At 41.1% G+C, this 24,360-nt stretch overlaps 1 protein-coding gene and 1 pseudogene across 1 annotated transcript in view; both read left to right on the top strand.

Annotated features, from left to right (window-relative positions):
• Window positions 1–17,430, top strand: part of LOC113888444 (multidrug resistance-associated protein 4-like) — a 55,783-nt gene extending 38,353 nt beyond the window's left edge. Inside the window, exons 10-11 of the mRNA XM_027535573.1 lie at window positions 12,272–12,406; window positions 16,880–17,430. Coding sequence (XP_027391374.1) covers window positions 12,272–12,406; window positions 16,880–16,900 — 156 coding nt within the window. The 3' untranslated portion in view covers window positions 16,901–17,430. The remainder of the gene's footprint in view (window positions 1–12,271; window positions 12,407–16,879) is intronic.
• Window positions 17,431–22,822: 5,392 nt separating this feature from the next.
• On the top strand, window positions 22,823–23,241 carry LOC113888443 (annotated as a pseudogene).
• Window positions 23,242–24,360: the final 1,119 nt, after the last annotated feature.

Raw genomic sequence — 24,360 nt, 5'->3', positions numbered from 1 at the left:
GCCTCTCTGCTAGTCATCCCTCAGTCTTATCCCTCAGCACCTGGTTCACAGATGTGAACATCTGTATCCCCTGAACCAATCAGCTTTGTGGTTGTTATCAAAGTATGTTCAATTCATTTAATGCTTTAATTTCTCGTGTGTGTTACTTTCTCAGTCATGTCTGACTCTTTGCGACCCCATGAACCGTAGCTTGCCCGGCTCCTCTGTCCATGGGATTTTTTAGGCAAGAATACTGAATTGGTTGCCATTTCCTACTCCATAGGATCCTCCCAACCCAGAGACTGAACCAGGGTCTCCCACATTGCAGGCAGATTCTTTACCATCTGAGTCACCAGGGAAGCCTATCTTCTGGTAAATTTCTGTAACCTCAATTTTTTCTCAACTGATCAGTGTACGAATCTTTAACATGCTTTAACAGAGCAATTTACAGCCTGGACCCTCTCCACCTTTCTAGTTCTGTCCTACTTTGCTCCCCCTCCTTCCTTTACAGCTAAAACCATTGATGGTCTTCAATTCTCCAAATGCAGTGTTCCCTCTCTCTCACAATTGTGCCCTCTCTTGACTGTTGGTGGCTGAGACTAAGGTGTCTGCAGTAGAAATGGTGAGATGGTTGGATTTGGGGGAGGTAAGGAAGAGGAGCCAAGTGATGAATTGAATGTGGGACCTGAGTGGGGAGAGAGGAATCGATGCTGGTGTCTGGGTGTGGAGACCAAGCATCTGGGTGAATGGGGAAGATGGAGAGAGAAGAGACATGTGAGGGTTCTCTTTGGAGCCTATCACCTTTGCAATGACTGGATGTCATTGTTTTTTGACAAAACAAAATTATTGTTTTCCATGATGACCTTGTCCTTCAGTGTGGAGCTGCCCTTCCTACTCCTATGTTGGGAGACCTTCAGTTTAAAGGTCCCTGATGGAGGTCATCAGTGATGTCACAGGGAGGTCCCACCAGGAGATGTAAACTCAGCCACTTGTTTACATCTTGGTCTGAAATGTTTGTGGTTGCTGACTCCTCTTGTTGGAACAGCAGGATTAGACCTTAGAGGACTAAGAGACATGCATCCCCCAGCTTCAGAGTTGGGAATTGTCCTCTGTGCTCCAATCACCCCAGGTGTAGATCTTATATTTTGATCTAGAGCTTCTGATTACCAGTTGGTTTTCAATTCAGCAAATCATCACAAATAACAAATAGTTATTTTTCAAACCTTTGATTTTTGAATCAGTTTCTTTATTGCTTGCTTTAGAGGTACAGGCATACCTTGTTTTATTGAAGTTCTCAGATAGTACATTTTTTTTTGTTTTTACAAATTAAAGGTTTGTCAGAAAGTTGAGAAAGTCTATAGGTACCATTTTTCCAACAGCATTTGCTCACTCCGTGTCTGTGTCTGCTAAGTCGCCTCAGTCATGTCCGACTTGGTGTGACCCCATAGACAGCAGCCCACCAGGCTCCCCTGTCCCTGGGATTCTCCAGGCAAGAACACTGGAGTGGGTTGCCATTTCCTTCTCCAATGCATCAGAGTGAAAAGTGAAAGTGAAGTCGCTCAGTCGGGTCCGACTCTTAGCGACCACATGGACTTCAGCCTACCAACCTCCTCTGTCCATGGGATTCTCCAGGCAAGTACTCTCAAGAGTACTTGATCAACAATCTTTGGTGTTATTTGCTGAAGTCTACAATGATAGTGTTTTTCAGCAATAAATTATTATTATTTTAGTTAAATTTTAATTGAAAGATAATTGCTTTTAAGAATTTTGTTTTCTGTCATACATCAACAAGAATCACCCATAGGTACACCCATTAGCAATAAATTATTTTTTAAATTAAGGTCTGTACATTGTTTTCTCAGGCATAATGCTGCTGCACACTTGCTAGGCTACAGTGTAGTCTAAATATAACTTTTATACAGCCTGGGAAGCCAGAAATTTTGTGTAATTGACTGTATTGTGATATTCACTATATTCTGGTATGCCGGAACTGAACCCTGAATATCTCCAAGGGATATTGGATTTGTAAAGCAGGTGACTGTCTGTTCTGAAAGCTTTAATGTGGACATAAGATGAGTCAACCTGCTGCAAAACCTGACGCTCCAGAGGGCAGGCAGCCAGCCTGAGGGAGGGGCTGGGGAGGTGACAGATGTTGATAACAGGCATAACCAACAGGGTTGTCACCATGAAGTCCTGTGGTTATAGGTGCTGAAGCTGTTGTTGTTTAGTTGCTAAGTTGTGTCTGATTTTTGTGCCACCCTATGAACTGTAGCCTCCCAGGCTTGTCTGACCATGGGGATTCTCCAGGCAAGAATATTAGAGTGGGTTGTCATTTCTTGTAACAAGTTCATTTTGTTTTAGTGATGAATATATTTGCACAAAAACAGAAAGGTAGGATTTTGTTTTGTTGTTGCTCAGTTGCTCAGTCATGACTGACTCCTGGCAACCTGATGTACTGCCACACACTAGGCTTCCCTGTCCTTCACCATCTCCCAGAGTTTGTTCAAATTCATGTCCATTGAGTCAGTGATGTCATCCAAGCATCTCATCCTGTGTCGTCCCCTGCTCCTCCTTCCCTCTGTCTTTCCCAGCATCAGGGTCATTTCTAATCAGTTGGTTCTTCACATCAGTGGCCAAAGTATTGGAACTTCAGCTTCAGCATCAGTCCTTCCAATGAATATTCAGGGTTGATTTCCTTTCAGATTGACTGATTTGATCTCCTTGCAATCTAAGGGACTCTCAGGAGTCTTCTCTAACACTGCAGTTCAAAAGCATCAGTTCTTCAGCACTCAGCCTTCTATGTAGTCCAATTCTCACATCCATTCATGACTACTGGAAAAACCATACCTTTGACTATACAGATCTTTGTCAGCAAAGTAATGTCTCTGCTTTTTAAGATGTTGTCTATGTTTGTTGCAGCTTTTCTTCCAAAGAGTAAGCGTCTTTTAATTTTAAGGCTGTAATCACTCACTGTGGTGATTTTGGAGCCCAAGAAAATAAAATCTGTCACTGTTTCCATTGTTCCCCCGTCTATTTGCCATGAAGTGATGGGATTGGATGCCATGATCCTAGTTTTTGAATGTTAAGTTTTAAACCATCTTTTGCACTCTCCTCTTTTGCCTTCATCAAGAGGCTCTTTGGTTCCTCTTTGCTTTCTGCCATAAAGCTGGTGTTATCTGAATATCTAAAGTTTTTAATATTTCTCCCAGCAATCTTGATTCCAGCTTGTACTTCATCCAGCCTGGCATTTCACATGATGTACTTGGTATAGAAGTTAAATAAGCAAGGTGACAATATACAGCCTTGCGGTACTCCTTTCCCAACTTGGAACCAGTCTGTTGTTTCATATCCAGTTCTAACTATTGCTTCTTTTCCTGCATACACGTTTCTCAGGAGGCAGCTAAGGTGGTCTGGTATTCCCATCTCTTGAAAAACTTTCCACAGTTGTGATCCATACATTCAAAGGCTTTAGGATAGTCAATGAAGCAGAAGGTGATATTTTTCTGAAATTCTCTTGTTGGCAGTTTGATCTCTTGTTCCTCTTTTTCTAAATCCAGCTTCCAAATCTGGAAGTTCTTGGTTCACATCCTATTGAAGCCTAGTTTGAAGGATTTTGAATGTTACTTTGCTAACATGTGAAATGTGTACATTGTGTGGTAGTTTGAACATTCTTTACCATTGGAATGAAAACTGACCTTTTCCAGTCCTGTGGCCACTGCTGTGTTTTCCAAATTTGCTGGCATATTGAGTGCAGCACTTTCACAGTATCATCTTTTAGGATTTGAAATAGCTCAGCTGGAATTCCATCACCTCCACTACCTTTGTTCATAGTGATGCATCTTAAGGTCCACTTGTCTTTTCATTCCAGGATGTCTGGTTCTAGGTGAGTGATCACACCATCATGGTTATCTGGGTCATTAAGATCTTTTTTGATATACTTCTTCTGTGTATTCTTGCCACCTGGTCTTAATATCTTCTGCTTCTTTTAGGTCCATACCATTTTTGCCCTTTATTGTGCCCATCTCTGCATGAAATGTTCCCTTGGTATCTCTAATTTTCTTGAAGAGATCTCTAGTCTTTCCCATTCTATTGTTTTCCTCTCTTTCTTCTTTGTATTGATCACCAAGGAAGGCTTTCTTATCACTCCCTGCTATTCTTTGGAACTCTGCATTCAGATGTTTATATCTTTCCTTTTCTCCTTTGCTTTTCGCTCCTTTTCTTATCTCAGCTGTTTGAAGTAGTTTTGTTTACTCTAAATAAATTAAGCAAAAGACTTGTTGGGAAACAACTGACTTGGTTAATAGCTTTGTTTTTGTGTTGACCCTTCAAAGGGATTTACTCAACTTTGGTTCATTAAGTACCATTAATGTTTCAGAATTCTATTTTATAAAGATGGTCTCTCAATTTTAATTTTATTAAACATAATGGAGTCATAGGGACAGCTAATTTAATCTTTCTTACTCCCTCCAAAACAGTGGGAAAAGACAGATAAATTAGAAATCCTCTTTATCCCAATACTCACCTCTGTCTCTGTGTTAAAAGATGGGTTCTTCCTGTAGTTCTTAGGATTCACTGGGTGCTTGGGACCTGTTTCCTCTTCAGCCAAGAGCATAGTTGTCCCCTCCCTTCTGCACACTCCAGTCTTCATATCACCTGCGTTCTCCCTAGAAGCAAGAGCAAAGGAGGCAGATGAAAATCTGCACTTGCTGTAACAGTGACCTGTCTGTGTTCAACATTTTCACTGTCTGCCATTATTCTTTGGAAATGAATGATGAAGGACCAAAACCAGGACCAGGAATCTCAAATCCACCTCTTCTATTTGTAAACAATCTTATGCATATTCTTTACCTCTTTTCCTCTGCTCAAATCTCTGCTAAGTATTTTTGCCGGAGAAATCAAACCCAGAAACTGTTGTAATATACCCACCTGAAAAACAAACAAACAAACAAAAAAAAAAAACAGCTCAAACCTAACTAGAGCTTTACTTAAATTCTGTTTTTTACCTTCATGGAATTTTTCTTTCATAAGCATCTACAAGGATACAGTTAGAACATTTCAGAAGAGAAATCTCCTTCAAAAACATGCCAAGAGCTTGCATTCAAGTTTTTAGAGGAAAAATAACTAATATGGAAGTAGAGAGCACAATTAGGGAGAAGAAATACCTTATGAAGGAGGTGCTTACGTGCATATGAAGGGGGTGCTTACATGCAAAAGCAGCAGATTTGGGAGAGCAATTACGGAAGTGACCATGACCCAGCATTCATCATTCCATGGGTAAGAAGAATGATTTATTATTTCAGGACCTAAGAAAAAATTTTGAGTGTCTAGTCACTGAGAAAATCACAAGAACCCATTTTATGAGGGACCCAACTTCCAAGGCTGAACAACTGTCCCTGTGTCACCTAGCAGCCAAAATCAGAGGTCTAATACTCAGATCTTCACCTCCCCACTCTATTTGTCCCTAATGGGATCTCCCTTTAATGTTTGTCACCGTAGTGAAAACTCTTCCTGGCATCTTTTCTTACTAGGCTTTTCTTCCAGCCTCTCCTGCCTCCACCTCTCTCTGCAGCCACTCCATTATCAGTGATGGCATCCTGCCAATGAAAACTAATTGGATTATCTTGCAGTGGCTCCATTTAATCTTTATGTGTAGGACAGGTCCCTGGAATATCTGTGGCTGCACTGCACTCCTGTTCCTCTCAACTCCCCCTCCTCTCTCTCTATTTTCTTCTGTATCTTTTCCAGTATTTGACATAAATGAGTTTGAAGCCTCCATCCTGAGCCCTGGTTTGTCCCTCCCTCATTTCCCCTCTCACTCTCCATCTTGTCCACAGCCATCAACCTGAGGCATGTGGTCCTCCAGGTCCACATCCCTCATCCTGTAATCCCTGTATCCCCTGCCTTACCTGTTGCCATGCCAGCTGGACTCATCCTCCCCTTGATTTCACCCTGTAGTCTTCACAGATCACACCATTGGCCGCTCACCCAGTCACACACTGAATTTTGTTTCATTTGTATTGAACTTTCAACCGGCATGTACTGTGTGCCCGTAACTCATCTTGTACAATGCCAGGGCCCTGAGATGCAACAGCAAACAAGGAAAACTACATAACTCTGTCCTTAAGGAGCTGCCAGGCTCATCTCCAGAACACTTGGCCCATAATAGTCCATGTGTCTGGAAAGACCACTCTCCACCTACCCCTGTTTCTGAATGCTCATGCCTGTCCTTTCTTCAAGGTCTAGTTCATTGCCCTCTCTCCTCCTTGAAGCTCATCCTCAGAACCTCTGACCAGAAGTCATGTCTTCTGTTACTAAACCCTTCTTGTGCTTTTTTCCCTGCATGATAGACACTTGAAATTTTCTTCTCTCTCTCTCCTCTCAATACAGGCTCCCTAGGGGCAGGGTCTGTGGCTTATATGTGATTTCATCTTCCACAGCATCTAGCAAAGTGCCATCATTGCACTTAAATTTGCAATAAATGTTTGCAGAATCAATTCAGAAATTAATGAAAATTTACTTAAGTGTTCCTCAAATGTGTTTTGGCTGTGTGTTACTCCTGTTTGTAAGCATGATGCTATGCTATGCTATGCTATGCTATGCTAAGTCACTTCAGTCACGTCCGACTCTGTGTGACCCCATAGACGGCAGCCACCAGGCTCCCCCGTCCCTGGGATTCTCCAGGCAAGAACACTGGAGTGGGTTGCCATTTCCTTCTCCAATGCATGAAAGTGAAAAGTGAAAGTGAAGTCACTCAGTCGTGTCCGACTCTTAGCGACCCCATGGACTGCCGCCTACCAGGCTCCTCCATCCATGGGATTTTCCAGGCAAGAGTACTGGAGTGGGGTGCCATTGCCTTCTCTGTGTAAGCATGAAATATAGTTGATTTACAATATTTTGTTAGTTTCAGATGTATAGCAAAATGATTCACCAAAATATGTATATATTTTTTCAGAATATTTTCCATTATAGATAATTACAGGATATTGGATATAGTTACCTGTGTTATACTCAGCAGTGGCCACAGGACTGATTGTATAGGAGACAGGAATCAAGACCATCCCCAAGAAAAAGAAATGCAAAAAAAGCAAAATGGCTGTCTGAGGAAGCCTTACAAATATCTGTGAAAAGAAGGGAAGTGAAAAGCAAAGGAGAAAAGGAAAGATACACCTATATGAATGCAGAGTTCCAAAGAAGAGCAAGGAGAGATATGAAAGCTTTCCTTAGTGATCAATGAAAAAAAATAGAGGAAAGCAATAGGATGGGAAAGACTAGAGATCTCTTTGAGTAAATTAGAGATAGCATGGGAATATTTCATGCAAAGATGGGCTCAATAAAGGACAGACATGGTATGGACCTAACAGAAGCAGAAGCTATTAAGAAGAGGTGGCAAGAATACACAGAAGAACTGTACAAAACAGATCTTCACAACCCAGATAATCACAATGGTGTGATCTCTTACCTAGAGCCAGACATTCTGGAATGTGAAGTCAAGTGGGCTTAGGAAGCATCACTACAAACAAAGCTAGTGGAGGTGATGGAATTCAAATTGAGCTATTTCAAATCCTGAAAGATGATGCTGTGAAAGTGCTGCAGTCAATATGCCAGCAAATTTGGAAAACTCAGCAGTGGCACAGGACTGGAAAAAATCAGTTTTCTTTCCAATCCCAAAGAAAGGCAATGCAAAGAATGCTCAAACTACCACACAATTGCATTCATCTCACACGCTAGTAAAGTAATTCTTAAAATTCTCCAAGCCAGGCTTCAGCAATACGTGAACTGTGAACTTCCAGATGTTCAAGTTGGTTTTACAAAAGGTATAGGAACCAGAGATCAAATTGCCAACATCTGCTGGATCATCAAAAAAGCAAGAGAGCTCCAGAAAAACATCTATTTCTGCCTTATTGACTATGCCAAGGCCTTTGACTGTGTGGATCACAAGAGACTGTGGGAAATTCTGATAGAGATGGGCATACCAGACCACCTGACCTGCCTCTTGAGAAACCTATATGCAGGTCAGGAAGCAACAGTTAGATTGGACATGGAACAACAGGCTGGTTCCAAATAGGAAAAGCAGTATGTCAAGGCTGTATATTGTCAACATGCTTATTTAGTTTATATGCAGAGTACATCATGAGAAACTCTGGGCTGGAAGAAGCAGAAGCTGGAATCAAGATTGCCGGGAGAAATATCAATAACCTCAGATATGCAGATGACACCACCCTTATGGCAGAAAGTGAAGAAGAAGTAAAGAGCCTCTTGATGAAAGTGAAAGAGGAGAGTAAAAAAGTTGACTTAAAGCTCAACATCCAGAAAACTGAGATCATGGCATCCGGTCCCATCACTTCATGGCAAATAGATGGGGAAACAGTGTCAGTCTTTATTTTCTGGGCTCCAAAATCACTGCAGATGGTGATTGCAGCCATGAAATTAAAAGATGCTTACTCCTTGGAAGGAAAGTTATGACCAACCTAGACAACATAGTAAAAAGCAGAGACATTATTTTGCCAACAAACATCTGTCTAGTCAGAGCTATGGTTTTCCAGTAGTCACGTATGGATGTGAGATTTGGACTATAAGGAAAGCTGAGTGCCAACAAATTGATGCTTTTGAACTGTGGTGTTGCAGAAGACTCTTGAGAGTCCCTTGGACAGCAAGGAGATCCAACCAGTCCATCCTAAAGAAGATCAGTCCTGGGTGTTAGTTGGAAGGACTGATGTTGAAGCTGAAACTCCAGTACTTTGGCCACCTGATGTGAACAGCTGACTCATTTGAAAAGACCCTAATGCTGGGAAAGATTGAGGGCAGGAGAAGAAAGGCACTGCAGAGGATGAGATGGTTGGATGGCATCACCGACTCAATTGATATGAGTTTGAATAAACTCCGGGAGTTGGCGATGGACAGGGAGGCCTGGCGTGCTGTGGTTCATGGGGTTGCAAAGAGTTGGACATGTCTGAGCGACTGAACTGATTTTGTTTATCTGTTTTGTTTATGGTAGTTTGTATCTATTGCTCCCATAGTCTTAATTTATATGCCCTCTCCTTTCATCTTTGGTAACTGAGTTTGTTTTACATTTCTGTGAGTCTATTTCTGTTTTATATGTAGGTTTGTTTGTATTAGTTTTTAGGTTGCACATACAAATGATATCATATTTGTCTTTCTCTGTCTGATTTACTTCACTTAGTGTGATTCTCTAGGTTTACCCATGTTGGTGCGGATGGCAATATTTCATCATTTCCTATGGTCTGAGTAATATTCCATTGTGCATAAGTGTGTGTGTGTGTGTGGTATCACATTTTCTTAAACTAATCATGTGTTGATGGGCACTTAGCTTGTTTCCATATTTTGGCTATTTTAAGTACTGCTGCTATGAACATTGTTGTATGTGTATTTTTGAATTAGGGTTTTGTCATTTATAGATACATATCCAGTACTGAGATTGTTAGATCATATGGTAGCTCTATTTTCCATTTTTTTCAGAAATTTCCATACTGTTTTCCATCGTGGCTGAACGAGGTTATATTTCCACCAATAGTGTAGGAGGTGTATCCTTTTGTCCACACCCTCTCCAGCATTTGTTATGTGTAGACTCTTTCATGATGGCCATTCTGACTCCTGTGAGTGATACCAAATTATGATTTTGATTAACATTTCTCTGATAAATAGTGATGCGGAGCATCTTTTCATGTGCTTGTTTGTTTTCTGTATGTGTTCTTTGGAGAAATGTCTATTTAGGTCTTCTGTCCATTTTTTGGTCGGTTTTTTGATATTGAGTTATATGAGTTGTTTGTGTATTTTAGATATTAAACCCCTGTCGGTTACATTTGGTTTTATCCCATTCATTTGGGGATGTCTTTTCATTTTGTTGGTGGTATTCTTTGCTGTTCAAAAGCTTTTAAGTTTGATTAGGTCCCATTGTTTACTTTTGCTTTTTTCTTTTGCTTTGCGAGACTGATCTAATAAAACGTTGTGATTCATGTCAAAGAGTATTCTGTCTGTGTTTTCCTCTAGTTTTATAATATCCAGTCTTGTATTAGGTCTTTAAACCACTTTGAGTTTATTTTGTATATGGATTATTTTGTATGGTTGTATATATACAAAAAAATTAGTGTGTTCTAATTTCATTTATTTCCATGTAGGTGTCCTGCTTTCCCAGTACTATTTGTCAATGAGATTGTCTTCTCCATTGTATACTCTTGACTGCTCTTTCATAGATTAGTTGACCATAGGCGTTTGGAGACCTGTGTTTTAAAATTGTACTTTTTCTTCCTTGACATCAGAATGAGTAGTTATGTTCTGTCATGTTATACTTAAGTAAAATTGTACATTAAGAGCATCTGAATTGGCCAAGTTGCAGAAGATATAAATTATTATGTGAAGGTGACAGATTCTATTATTCTTGGGCTCTTTTGAGAGAGTTGCCCTTAGCAATTACCCACAGAAGTGAACAAAAGATTAACAGGAAAATGGACTTTATGAGATTTAATAAATATTTCTAATTAAATACAAAGAATGGAATTAACTGTAATACCTAGATGTGGAAAAACAACCTATGTCTTGTTTAGAGTTTCAGCATACTCTCTTAAGATACATTTACTCTAAATGAAGAAGCACTACTTAACATCAGAACAGTTTTTATAGTTATATCACTTGAGCAAATTGTTTCAGACACTCCCTCCCCTCCCCCCAAAAAATCATTAACCAAAGTCACTAATTAGTTGAAAGTGAGAATTGAGCTCCTTCCTCTTTCTTTCAATTTCCAATTAGCAGACCTATTGCGCTTAGTCGCTCAGTCGTGTCTGTGTCTGACTCTCTGTGACCCCATGGCCTGTAGCCGGCCAGGCTCCTCTGTCCATAGGATTCTCCAGGCAAGAATACTGGAGTGGGTTGCCATGCTGTCCTCCACCGGTCCTCCCAACCCAGGGATCGAACCCAGGTCTCCTGCATTGCAGGTGGATTCTTTACTGTCTGAGCCACCAGGGAAGCCCAAGAACACTGGAGTGGGTAGACTATCCCTTCTCCACGGGAACTTCCCCACCCAGGAATTGCATCAGGGTCTCCTGCATTGCTGGTGGATTCTTACCATCTGAGCTACCCGGGAAAACTGGCAGATGTATTAATGGGCAATAAAAAGGGTGTAAGGAAAGAATTTAGAAAGAAATAAAAAGGAGCAGTGAAAGATAATTTGTGAAAACAGGTTCAGGTCCTAGACAGTTCAGATTGGGCTGCCTGCATGTGCTGTGTGGTCCATGATCACTAGAATTACAAGCTCAATTTCTTAATTGCTTCTTTGATCTTATCCAAGGAGAAAATTGGATTTCTAGAGGTTTTTTTTTTTTGTTTTTTTGTTTTTTTTTTTGCAGAGCAATTCTACTAAAGCTGTTATATAGCAGCTTCTTTTGCCAGTCTTATACTCTCAGAATAATAAACTACAACCACAGCCAACTTCAAGAAACATCTTAACCTCTCAGATAAAGGATTCTGCCCCTCTTAGCAGCTGACAGTAACCAAGAACCATAAAGAAATTCAAGAAGCATCTTCTTTTTTCCCAAATACTGCTCAGATTCTGTCAAACCAATTTGACAATTTGCTGTCAGGGCCCTGCCATCTGGTTTGTCTGACATCAACCTGCTTTTTAGATAAATTGACTTCCATTTTCTTGAATCAAGCTATTTTCCAACTCTGTGTATCTATATAAATATCCCTCAAAACTCAGAGTCTGAGAGCTAAAAGCATTAACTAATAATAATAGCCCCAAATGCCCTGGACAGAATATAAGATGCTACATACTGCTGAGTGTCAGTAATCATACTATAAAACTTCTATTTTCTTCCTTTCCTATAACCTTATAATAATAAAAGATCAGGTTAGGCCTTTGTTTGCCTAGTAAAACAGGGGAATCAAACCATTTAAACACCAGCCAGACCTACCACCCAAATAGATTCTCCCTATTCTCCCTTTCCTGCCTGTTTCTATATTGTCCAAGTTTAATATTACTGTGAAACATTTGGTGCTCATGGTAAAGAACCCATGTGTCATTGCAGGAGACTCATAAGAAACATGGGTTCAAACCCTGGATCGGAAAGATCCCTTGGAGGTGAAATGGAAATCCACTCAGTATTCTTGCCTGGAGAATCCCATTGACAGAGGAACTTGATGGGCTACAGTCTATAGGGTTGCAAAGAGTCTGACACAACTGAAGTGACTTAACGCACACACACACACATACACACACACACACAATATGTTACTGTGAAACACTGGTGTTAATTGGTTTCTTTCTGCTGATTAACAGGTTTTGGATTCAGGGAGACAGAAAGAATATACTCGGCCATATGATTTGCTGCAAAATACAGATAGCCTGTTTTACAAGATGGTGCAAAAACTGGGCAAGGCAGAGGCCTCTGCCCTCACTGAAATGGCAAAACAGGTGAGCCTGCTGCAGGGTGTTGTAATTACAGTTTCTCTCCAGGTTCAGTCTTCAGAATATCCACCCAGGATCTCTGTGCCCTTTTCAATCCTGAACCTCCAGAAACTAAGCTTCATGACTGGGTCTTAACAACATGTGGCAGTTGAAAGCAGGTCTGCTGAGAATCTGCAGCAGTGGTGGGGGTGGGGTTTAGGATGAATGTGTGCTTCTGTGCACGTGCGCCTGTGCCTAACAGACAGATTTCAGATAGGACTCACCACACACATGGACCCTAGGTTCAGTTTCCCTTAGAGCACAGAACACTTTCATTTTGCAGACCCTTTATGTTTCATTCTGATTGGTTCTCAGCACATTTGTGATGCAAGTGCTTTCCAGGAACATCCATGAAATTTGAGAGTTTATGGAAAAAAATTCTGGAATATTTTGAGGCTGGGAAGATTTACCAGGAAAAGGTATAAGTTGCTTCTGTTTCTAACCTGTAAAGAAAACTCCTACATGTTATGTCACTTAATCCCTAATTCTTTGTCATTTAGAATTTTATTCAATTACCCCCTCCCTGCCCATGCTCCCTGTAACTTCCAGAAGAAGGTATGTTGCCATCAGGATAAATCAGGAATTCACAATACCTTAACACTGTACTCTGAATGGTGCTTGAAGATGAGGTGGGTGAGAGCACTAAGCACTGTACATGGTGTGAGGAAGGTCCTCGATGAGTGACATTCAGTCACGTGGTGTCTTTCTAACAAATGTCAGGTGATAGTATCTTGGACAGATGTGACAACTGAGGTCTAGTTTAAGGACTTAGCCACTGTCATGCAGCCACCTGTAATTCATTCTGGAGTAAGGTGGGGTTGACATTGATGGGAAGATGTGGTGCTCTTGCTGTTTGAGATGCATGGTTTTGGGTGGGATGAGGCTTCAGACTGTATGTGGTAAGGCTTCCCCATTGAAAATTTATCTCTGGGTATTAAATTATGGATGCATTTTACCTTCTTCATATTTTTCTGCATTTCCCAAATTTTTACTTGTAATTAGAATAAAACTACTTGTGTAATATTTAAAATATCTGTTAAAGAAAACATGCCCCAGTATCTAACAGTATTTCTGTATGAAAAATGTATCTAAAATGTGGCCTAAATTCCTCTGTCACTGTTTCATCTCAGTCCTGCTTATAAATGAGGAAATGCACACCAGTACCTTCCACTGTTCATAGGGTAGGAAAGAGATAGCTTTTTGTAAGTACTATATTGTATGCAAATGTTGAGAAGCTGAACATGAAACTCTATATTTCTTGTGCCTAAAATTCACAGAGTGCTTTCATCTAGAGTGTCTCCGAGTCAGAGTTTCCCTCCTGAGACCTGATAATCATTAGTGATTTCCCATATAACCAAGTCACAAAGCAGCAAGGACTCTTAAAACCCTTTTGTTCTTTTGATCTTAGGCATTATACATCAAAGAGATGTGTGATGACACTTATGTGTCAAAGTGTTCATTTAAAAAACTATATTATCCTTATGTATGATCAAGTCACTGAGTGATGAGAAATTGATCTCAGAATTTTAGATATGCCAGATAAGATAATAGGGTTCAACATCCTCATTTTATAGGTGAGGAAACTAAGTCCTCAGAAGGAATGTGGTCCTGTGTGTATAATTGGTGTTAAGCTAGTTTGCAGCAGACACAGAATTAGAAATCTGTTCTTTAAGTATATGTTTTAAGTCAAGTGTCACATAAGATACATACAGAAGCAGACATAGGTCATAGAATTAGAAATCTTGTGATTCCTAGTCTAGTAATCCTGCCCCTACTCTAACAATATTAATGGTAAGTTATATTTGTGTAGTTTTTTTTATAATTTATTTTACACAGTTCTTGCATGTATGATTTCACATAATCCTCATGACTGCCCTTTTTTATTGCAAGTCATGGATGAAGAGATTGGTCCAGGGCTTACCCAAGGTCACAGAGCTGGTCCAGGGAGCACAGAGGGGGAATCACTGGGGAGGCTGAGTACAGACCTAGGTTCTGTGTTCTGTGCCAAGTCTGAGAACACTGCTCCTTTCACATGGTACCCAAGGTGGAGGCGGTCACTCAAGTTCACAGGGTGAACAAACCTCACTCTTAGATTTCAGTCCTGCCACTGGCTCAGGTCACCTCTACAGAAAGAAATGCAGTTCTTGATTCTCATCCCATTTTGATATTACTTCTGCATACTTTACATCCTCTTAGGAGGATAAGCTGTCAGACTATCAGTTTTTTGAATTTGCAAGCATCAGATATCAATGCCTTGTTCAGAGCTGTAACAATGGGTTGATTAGCCTAAGTCACAAGGTTCTCACTCTAATAGAACAGAATTCATTCTTTTGAGAGGAAACCCAACATCTGGGAGAAGGTGCTTCCACATCACATTTTCTTGAACAAATAGTTCAGGTGAACTGATCACTGTCTGATTGACCCTGATCCATGAAATAGTAGAAAAAATACCTTTTGGATTCATAAAGCTGAAGGGGGCATTAGTCTGGTAGGGCTGCCATACAAAGACCACAGAGCAGGTGACTCAAACAACAGAAGCGTATTTCCTCACAGCCCTATGGCTGGAAGTCTGAGGTCAAGACGTCAGTAGGGTTGGTTTCCTCTCGGGTCTCTCTCCTTGGCTTGGAGATGCCGTCTTCTCTCAGTGTCTCACATGGACTTCCCTCTGTTGCCTGTGTCCTGATTTCCTCTTCTTATAAGAACTCCAGTCTGTTAGATTAGGACCCACCTGTATGACTTCATTTTAGTTTTATTGCCTCTTTAAAGATACTGTCTCCAAACAGTCACATTCTGAGCTACGGTGGTGTTTAGGACTTCAACATGTAAAATTGGAGGGGACACAATTCAGCTCAAAGAATGAATGCCTGTCATCTACTCTGTTCTGTGATGAAGCAGGCCAGGTTGAAGTTTTTTGAAATTTCTTTGTTCCCAGTGTACAACAGAGATGTCATTTTGTCTATTCATGAAATCACCTAATAGAGCCAGAAGTTATAAAATCCTCATATCTGAGCTCTGGAGCCTGGACCCATTTGAATAGATGGAAGAGGCACTTAGCATCCACGTGGCCTTGTGTCCTCCAAGATCTCTAAGCCTCAGGTCCTCAGCTGTGTGTGGAGCAGGGATTACAGCCCTGCCGGCTTCTTAACACTCATTACAGGGATCAGATGAGAGAGCAGATGCTTAAGGGCATTGAAATATAAAGTGTTTTACAGTATAAAAGTCGGATCAATTTTTAAAAGGGTGTAGACAGAAGACTTGCCTTCCAGTAATAAAAAATACACCCATAGTTTAAGTAGCTTTAGAGACTCTAAATCAGGGGTCCCCAACTCCTGGGCTAGACTGTTATGGTCCGTGGGCTGTTAGGGACTGGGCCATATGGCAGGAGGTGAGTGGTGTGCAAAGGAGCAAACTTCAGCTGCTGCCCCCATTGCTCACTTTACACCTGAATCTCCTCTTTCTCGCCCTGTCTGTGGAAAAAGTGTCTTCCAGAAACTGGGTCCCTGGTGCCAAAAAGGTTGGGGACCACTGCTCTAAACAATTAAAATGTATTTATAATAATATATTTTAAAACACATGGCTTATCTAATGCTACAAAATTAAAAACTTTTTTAAAATTTATGAACTAAAGATAAATCACTCTCCACTCCTGTCATCACACAGCTCCCCCCAAGGTGGAGCCCCAGCACCACTGTTGACTGTTCTGTTGAGATGTTCTGTGTATCAGGAAGAAAATTCCTGTTTCTAAGCACAAATGATAGCTATCCTTTATTTTTTCACTCAGTGTTGTATCTCAGATTATATCAATGCATATGGTTATCTCATTCTTTTTAATGACTACATGTGTGTGTGTATTAGTCTCTCAGTCGTGTCCGACTCTTTGTGACCCCATGGACTGTAGCCCACCAGGCTCCTTTGTCCGTGGGATTCTCCAGGCAAGAACGTAGTATTATGCTTTCTCCATTTTGTACTCCTTATTTTCAATGCTTGTCAATAAGAGTTTATAAAATACAGGGAATACAGCCTGATACTAACATCCAAATTTGTTGTGCTCATTTTATGCGTGAAAATGAGAAACCCTTGGGCAGAGAGTATTAATAGATTTCCCAGCCTCTTTGTCACCTTGTTTTTAATTTCTCTCCAGGCTTTGAGTCAGTAAAATGATTTTACTTGTCAATTTACTCTAGTGATAAAGCATATCTGTGAATCAGAATGATCAGAACTCATGTGTATCTATGGGTTGTTTGGCATTAAGTCCGCCCCAATGAAGGTTTTAATGGGGCTACTTCCTCCATTGAATAAATACACCCTGGTTTTCCTATTGTGCCTCTAGTAGTGATAAGATTTGCTTCACGTGAAGCAGTGGACCTAAGAATGTGTTGCCTTAGAAGAAGGAGTTTTAAAACTCATAAATATGTGTTTTTTGTCTTTTTTCCCCCTCAGGTGCACTCTGAAAGAAAATAACCAGATATCACTCACAGTGACCATGTGGTAATGAATATTATGAATGACAAGTGGACAACCATCAGCCTTCACAATTTCTAAGTTGACTCTGTGCTTCTACCATGAGTTCATGTCTATTCCAAAGGCATTTTCCAATAGGTTTCTGCCCTGCATAAATTATATTATACTTTTTTTACACCAGCAACAGATATTTACATATTACAAATATTAATCTATAATTTTTTCTCCAGCTTCACTCAGTGAGTTCAAGCTCTTGCAAAAGGATTTCTTATGCTTATTTATATGTAATACTATTTTCTTTTTTATCCAAATCAGAGGTGCAGGCCACCAGTAAGAGCTGGTTTTGTGTCTTGAGAGATTCTGGAGCCAAACTCATTTTCTAACATTTGAGACGAAGTTCTCACAGCTTTTTTTTTTTCTGTTCCCAGAATTACATATTACTTTCTAATTATATTAGGGATTCTTGAAGACTGTGTGATGATGCCATTTTGTATCACCACTTCCTTTAACAGAACTACTATCCATTTTCCACTCAAGACCTCTGGTTAAAATACGACAGAGAAAAGTAATAGGAAAAACATACAGTAATGTAGTTTAAGTAACATTATAGGAGAGAGAGGTGTCACCCTCCAAAAAACATATGGTTAAAATACAGAAGGACAATATTGTACATTCGTCCCCTGCATTGCAGGCAGATTCTTTACCACTGAACCACTGGGGAAGCCCTCTAAAATAGAAGGAAGAGAAAATATTCTTTATCAAAGTAGGAACCCTTCCAGGGGATTTGCTAATGAAGGACAGACATGTTCTAGACTGTCTTCTAGATAGAAGATTTTATTTTTTACATTAAAAAAATTGTGGTAAAATATATATAACATAATACCATATAACCATTTTTAATCACACAATTTGGTGGCATTAATCACACTCACAGTGTTGTTAGCCTTCATTCTCTGGTTAACTTTCAATAATTATATTCTTCCTATTCAATGTGTTATTTCTGCAGGGTCATTTGATAAGTTTCATTTTTTCTAAAAGTGGATCTGTTTCTCGTGCTTTTTGAGCTTGATTGACACAAATTTATTCACAATATCTTACATGTTTAATCTCTGCAGCATCTCTGTGTTCTTTTGGCCTCTTAATTTTCTTTGAACCTTCTCTTTTTTATGAGTAATCTTGTATAACTTTTTCCTTTTTTCAAAGAATCAACTTTTTGCTGGATTGATGCTCTGTTTTTCTTTCTAGTTCATCATATCATTCTTTCTTTCAACTTTTCCTTTTTGAGATTTTTTTCTCTAAATTCTCAAATTGCAAACAGATTAATAACATTCATTATTTTTCTAACCTAAGTTATATAAAACTGACATTTTTTCTGAGATCCACTTTAGCTACAGCCTACAAGTTTTGATACTTACACCAATCAACAGCCAAAGTATTATGTATTTTCCAATTCCTAATTTAATTCATTAACTATATCTTTTACCCATGAGTTATTTATAAGTATAATGTTCTATAAATTTCAAATGCCAATGGATTTTTTCTATTAGATTGAACATGTGGAACTGCTAACATTCAGCCTTTGTATAAAATGGCACTTTCATGTGTTTCAACATAATAGTTTTCTTTTGTTATTAATATATAGCTTAATTTCATTTTGGCCAGACAACATTAGGTTACGGATTTTAAACCAAAAGTAATGATATTCACACAAAAAGTCCTTATTTCCACCATATTATATTTATTTAGGGGTTTTAAAATGTTATAAGTACATGTGTAACCAGTAATTTTCAAATAAAAATCCTCCCTAAGTACTGGAACATTTTCTGATACATGTTGCAGGCTGGTTCTCTGGAATTAGACTCAGATTGAGTTTAGTGCTGGGATGTTTATCAGGGCTGCCCTTGGAATCAACACCATGGAATCAGGAGGGAAGAATCGGGATAGGGCAGAAGGAAAGATCAAGCTGGGTCACTGGCTGGATGACCTTAGCTGATCCCATGGGGCATCGGGAGTGAAGATGGCCCTTCAGGGTTGTCCTGACACATTCAATGGCCGGTCTTTATATATCCACCTGGAAGGATTATTGCATGCAACCTGGTGGCTGAAGGTTGCCCACTGTCAGCACCCCCAGCAGCCAGGCAATGAGTCCTTGAAGGGAGGTCTGAAACAGCACATGTGTCTCCATGTCCTGCCACATCCTCTGTCACAGCTCTAAGGTAGGTGATGAAGATGTCCTGTGGGGGAAACTCTTGATGACTGATGTGTAAGTCAAAATGATGAGTTAGTGATTCTCCTCAATACCCTCTGGTTTAAAAATAGAGGAGAAGGTCCATGAAGGGGAGAAATCTCATCTTCTAGGGTCAGCTCAGTCGTCACCTCTTCTAGGAAGTCACCTTAAGACCAGTCATCATCCTAGGTAACTCGTCTTTCTGTAGGACCCTGAGCGCCTCTCGTTTGTTAAACTGAACCGTACTTGGTTAGTGTCCTATTGTCATCAGTGCGGTGATTCTTAAACAAGGGGCCTGTTCTTTCCATTTTACACAGGTTATGTAAACTATGTAGCCTGCCCTGACTATGAGTATTCATATGGTTTGTTTTCTCACTAAACTAAGTGAGAAAAAGACTTGGAACTGTGCCCTATTCACTTTTTAATTATATCTTTCAGCACAGTATCTGTTACATAGGGGGTGCTCAGTAAATGTTTTCTGAATGCGTAAAATGATGACTGAGAACAAACCTTCATTTTCAACTTATAATTTTGGAATTCTAAGAAGTAGCCTGGGGATAACAGAAAGCCCTGGTTGTGGAGTCAGTCACACTGATCTACCTGTTAGGTCTTTCTCTGCTCTCACCAGCAGTGTGGGGTATCCGAAGAATGTACTGTCCAGAGTGGGACACTTGAGAGTGAAAGAAAGCAGTAACCAGCCGAGTGCCAGGGAAATAAACTGGCACCATCTTTGACAAAACTGGACTATGACACCCTTCGGCCATGTAGCTTTAGTCTAAAAATAATTCTGTGCATGTATTTATATAGATCCTATTCTTGAATCAGCAGCATGTCCTGGTGTTAAAGAGGGGTATCTAGAAACACAACAGGTTTTTTTAAATCAAGGTTTCATATATACATTATTAATTCTAATTTTAAAACAGAATATGGATTAACTGAGTTTTGTTTTTTAAACCTAATGTTCTAAGGATTTTTTTTTTTTTTCAGGACTAAACCAGCAGTATGTTGAAAACTGGAGAAATACATATTATTTGAGTTTAGACCTAAAAAATAACATTACTAGAAGGAATAACATGCCCCAGCCCTAAGAGACCTTCATCCATACACCAGAACCATGTGACCTGCCATAATCAAATTGGGATTGTGTGATATTTTAAGAAGAACAAGGTTAAGACTTAGACACACTAAGAATGTTCTACATGGAGTTTACATTGGAGGGTTCTGACTAACTTCACTCTTTCACTCAGCAACAATGCTCACAAATTATCCACCTGATAGGTGGAGGCTTTGTGTATTCCAAACCAGTGTTTGATCCAATAGTTAATCACATTTAATTCTGGAGGACATTATGTGAAAAACAGTTTTTAAATTACATTTTGCAGACTACCTAGACAAAAAAATGAGTCTCTGAGATGGAGTTTATATCACATTAGAACTTTTGTAAGTAAATAACAATAAACAGTAGATTGAAGGATTTTTAAACCCTACATTTGGCAACAATAAAAATTTTTAAAAATCCATGAGTTTATACTTATTCCAATAAGACATAAAATAGGACTAAGGGAATTTATTTTTTTACTGTAGGAAGGCAACTCACAAATGCAGACAGATTGATAGAAGAAAAGTACCATATGGGAGCCATTGTCATAAATAATTCAGACAAAATTCATCATTGACTGAACATATGTTGAGTGTTTAGGGGTTGGAAGAGACACAGCATTTTCATGGACTCAAAATATCTTCTCAGATTAATTCTTTAGGGAAGAATTATATTTTTAAAGTGGAAAAATCAGACAAACACCAGGCTAAGCAAGTCACTAGAGTAAATATTAATAGTGAACCTACTGACACCTTGGCTTTTTTTTTCTTGTTTCTTTAAAAATATACATAAGTATGGTTGCTTACACTGTTGTGTTAATAATGTCTGCTGTACAGCAGTGATTCAGTTATACATATACATGCATCTTTCCATGTAGGTTTAATAAGCAGGGTGACAATATACAGCCTTGTCATACTCCTTTACCAATTTTGACCCAGGCAGTTGTTCCATGTCCGGTTCTAACTGTTGCTTCTTGACCTGCATACAGGTTTCTCAGGAGACAGGTAAGGTGGTCTGGTACTCCCATCTCTTTAAGTTTTCCAGTTTGTTGTGATCTACACAGTCAAAGGCTTTAGCATAGTCAATGAAGCAGAAGTAGATATTTTCTGAGCAGAAACCATAAGGCCCACAAATCCTGGAAACGGACTTCCTGGTCCTTTACAGGAAAAACTCTGCCCACCCTGCCCTGCGGCTCTGCTGTTCTAAGTGCATCCTGTGGACCAGCAACATTGGCTGGCCTGTGAGGCTGTTAGAACATAAAATCTTGTCTCTATCCCAGACCTACTGACTCAGAATCTCTAGAACCCAGGTGAGTCCTGCTCACAGTACAGGTTGGGAAGCGCTGGTTTAGAGGCCCTGCTCAGGTCATCCTGCGTTTGCACCCTCCCCCAGGTGCAGACAGCCAGAGAGGACCAGGGCATGTGGCCACCTGGAGCCCCGCCCACTCCAGGCGGTGCTGTGAGTACCTGGACCCTGTTCCCAGCACCAGTGCAGCCTCCCTCCTGGGGCCCATCTTCCAGCCCGACAGGTGGTCAAGATTCAGCTGTTTATGGGGCAGAAGAGGGTGGCCTGAGCTTGACTTGAGGCTGGAGGTGCTCTTGCTTGAATTGAGCAGCAGATTCCTCAGGGCACAGAGAAGATCAGAGCCAGAGGTGGGAAGAACAGGGGAGGGCTGGGGGCTGGGTCAGCCCCTCTCTCTGCTGTCCTGCCTTCTAGCTCCAAACTCCAGGGTCCAGGAACCCCAGCCTGCCTGCCATGTGGTTATGAGGGTGTATTTGACAGTGGGTTAGCTTGATTTATAACTTTTAAATATTTAAACATAAAGGATGGGCTTCATTATACTCTTGACCCAGGGCCCACAGATGTGAGTGGCAGGTCTGTTAAATGCTTCTCAGAATGTTCTCAGAGGACCCCCTGCATCCCAATCCACTGGGATGTTGGATCAGACCTTTGGGGCTGGAGCCTAGGACTCTGCATTCTGACCCCTTCCCCTGGTGACTCTGATCCACAGCAGAGCTACAGGAGCACTTGTAATGGAGAAAGGTGGGGCATGGAGTGGAGCTGCCCTGAGTGTGGGGAAGTGTCAGAAGAGAGGGAGGTCCCAGGTCAGAGGAAGGTGCTGACCACAAGCTCACACTTCCTGCTTCTCTCATGATTCTCCTCACAACCTGGCCTGACCCCACCTCTGGGAGTTGGCCACAGGGAGAAGCTGCTAGAATGGGGCAAGGTGTCCTCCTGCCAACCGTGGAGTCTCGGGGGCTGCCCTGCAGAAGGAAGGACCTGAGTCAGGGGCTATAGGAGCAAAGGGGCTGCAGGCGCCTGGAGGGACCACACGGACCCACCCAGGGAGTCAGGCTGAAGCCGCTGAGCAGGTCTTTGGGCAGGGAGACCTCCTGGTCCCATGGGACACAGGTGGAGCGGGGACAGACTGTGCGGTTCCACCGGGGCTCAGGTGCCGCATCTGTCAGTAGTCTTATGACCTCTAGCAAGGTCCTTAAGCTCTTGTAAGATGGGGGTCCTAACATCCTAGTACCCTCTGAGTTTGTGTTAAAATTAAACATGATGGTCTTTCGTTCAGGCCCACAATGCTGGTAGGATGAGCAAGTGTGCTTTTGCCAGGAAGCTCTGTAGCCACCGACGAGCCCAGAAGCGGCATGGAAACAGTGTAAGAAAGCCCATTTGGGCACAGCCCTCAAGGCCAACCCTTTTGATGATGCACTTCTCATGCCAAGAGATTGTGCTCGAAAAAATAGGGGTTGAAGCCAAACAGCCAAATTCTGCCATCAGGAAATGTGTCAGGGTTCAGTTCACCAAGAATGGCAAAAAATCACAGGCTTTTGTACCCAGTGATGGTTGCTTGAAATTTATTGAGGAAAATGATGAAGTTCTGGTTGTGGATTTGGTTCCAAAGGTCATGCTGTTGGTGACATTCCTGGAGTCCAATTTAAGGATGTCAAAGTAGCCAGTGTCTTTTTTGTCTTCTACAAAAGCAAGAAGGAAAGACCAAGATCATAAATTTTGATGATGAGGAGAATGATATAATAAATTTCCATATACCAAAAAAAAATTAAACATGATATGATAGTTAAGTAAAAACACATGCTTGTCACATGGAGCAAAACAAGGTGCAGCGGCTGTTTATGGGACGCTTATTACATTACACCTCTGCACTTCTTGATGCTCGATATTATAGGCACTTATCACTGCCTGTGTTCAATCATGTCCAATTTTGTGCCCCTATGACTGTAGCCCATCAGGCTCCTCTGTTCATGAGATTTCCAGGCAAGATTACAATACTGGAGACGGTTGCCGTTTCCTCCCCAGGGCTTCTTCCCAACCCAGGTATCATCTTGTGGCTCCTGTGTCTCCTGCATGGCAGGCAGATTCTTTATCACTGAGCCTGGGAATTACCTGTCACTGACGTTAAGATCAGGTCCCTCGAGCCCCTAGGGGGCACTATGGTAAGGAATCCACCTGCCAGTGCAGGAGGGACACCCAAGAAATCAGGTTCAATCCCTGGGTCGGGAAGATCCCCTGGAGGAGGAAATGGCAACCCACTCCAGTATTCTTTCCTGGGAAATCCCATCCTCTGTCCATGGGGTCCAAAGAGTCGTCATGACTGAGCACACACACACACACACACACACTTCAGATCCCAGGACAGGAAGCCACACCCGTGCTTGGCCAGTCGCCTGGAGCTCCCTGAACTCCCTGCGCAGGAGCAACTCCTGAAGTTACTGCTGAGCTGCTCATCCTGTATAGTTCTCAGGATTTCCCTCCCAGCAAGCCACACCTTGGGAATCCTGCTCATAGGTTTGTGTGATGAACTAAGATGGGGCTGTATGAAATCTCCTGAGACAACTGTATCATACTGAAAATCGCCACCAGGGCGCAGGAGAATCCAGGCATCAGGGTGAAGCGTGGAAAGGCTGTGCAATGAGGGGCCAGGAAGGCCTCAGAGTGGGCCAAAAGAGGTCACAGACCCCCACCCCCCAACTACCCTGTGTACACAGAAAAAATACACTCCTGGCTCCTGCAGACTCACTGTTTACTATGCTTCCTCATCCAGGTAGAGTTCTTTATATCCTCAGTTGGCCAAGGCCAGGGGTTTATAAACTTGGCTACACATTTGAA

This window comes from Bos indicus x Bos taurus, unplaced genomic scaffold (assembly GCF_003369695.1).
Source record: "Bos indicus x Bos taurus breed Angus x Brahman F1 hybrid unplaced genomic scaffold, Bos_hybrid_MaternalHap_v2.0 SuperScaffold_100136, whole genome shotgun sequence".
Classification (NCBI taxonomy): domain Eukaryota; kingdom Metazoa; phylum Chordata; class Mammalia; order Artiodactyla; family Bovidae; genus Bos; species Bos indicus x Bos taurus.
Note: the sequence above shows the minus strand (reverse complement) of the source record. Positions and strands in the feature narration are given on the sequence as shown.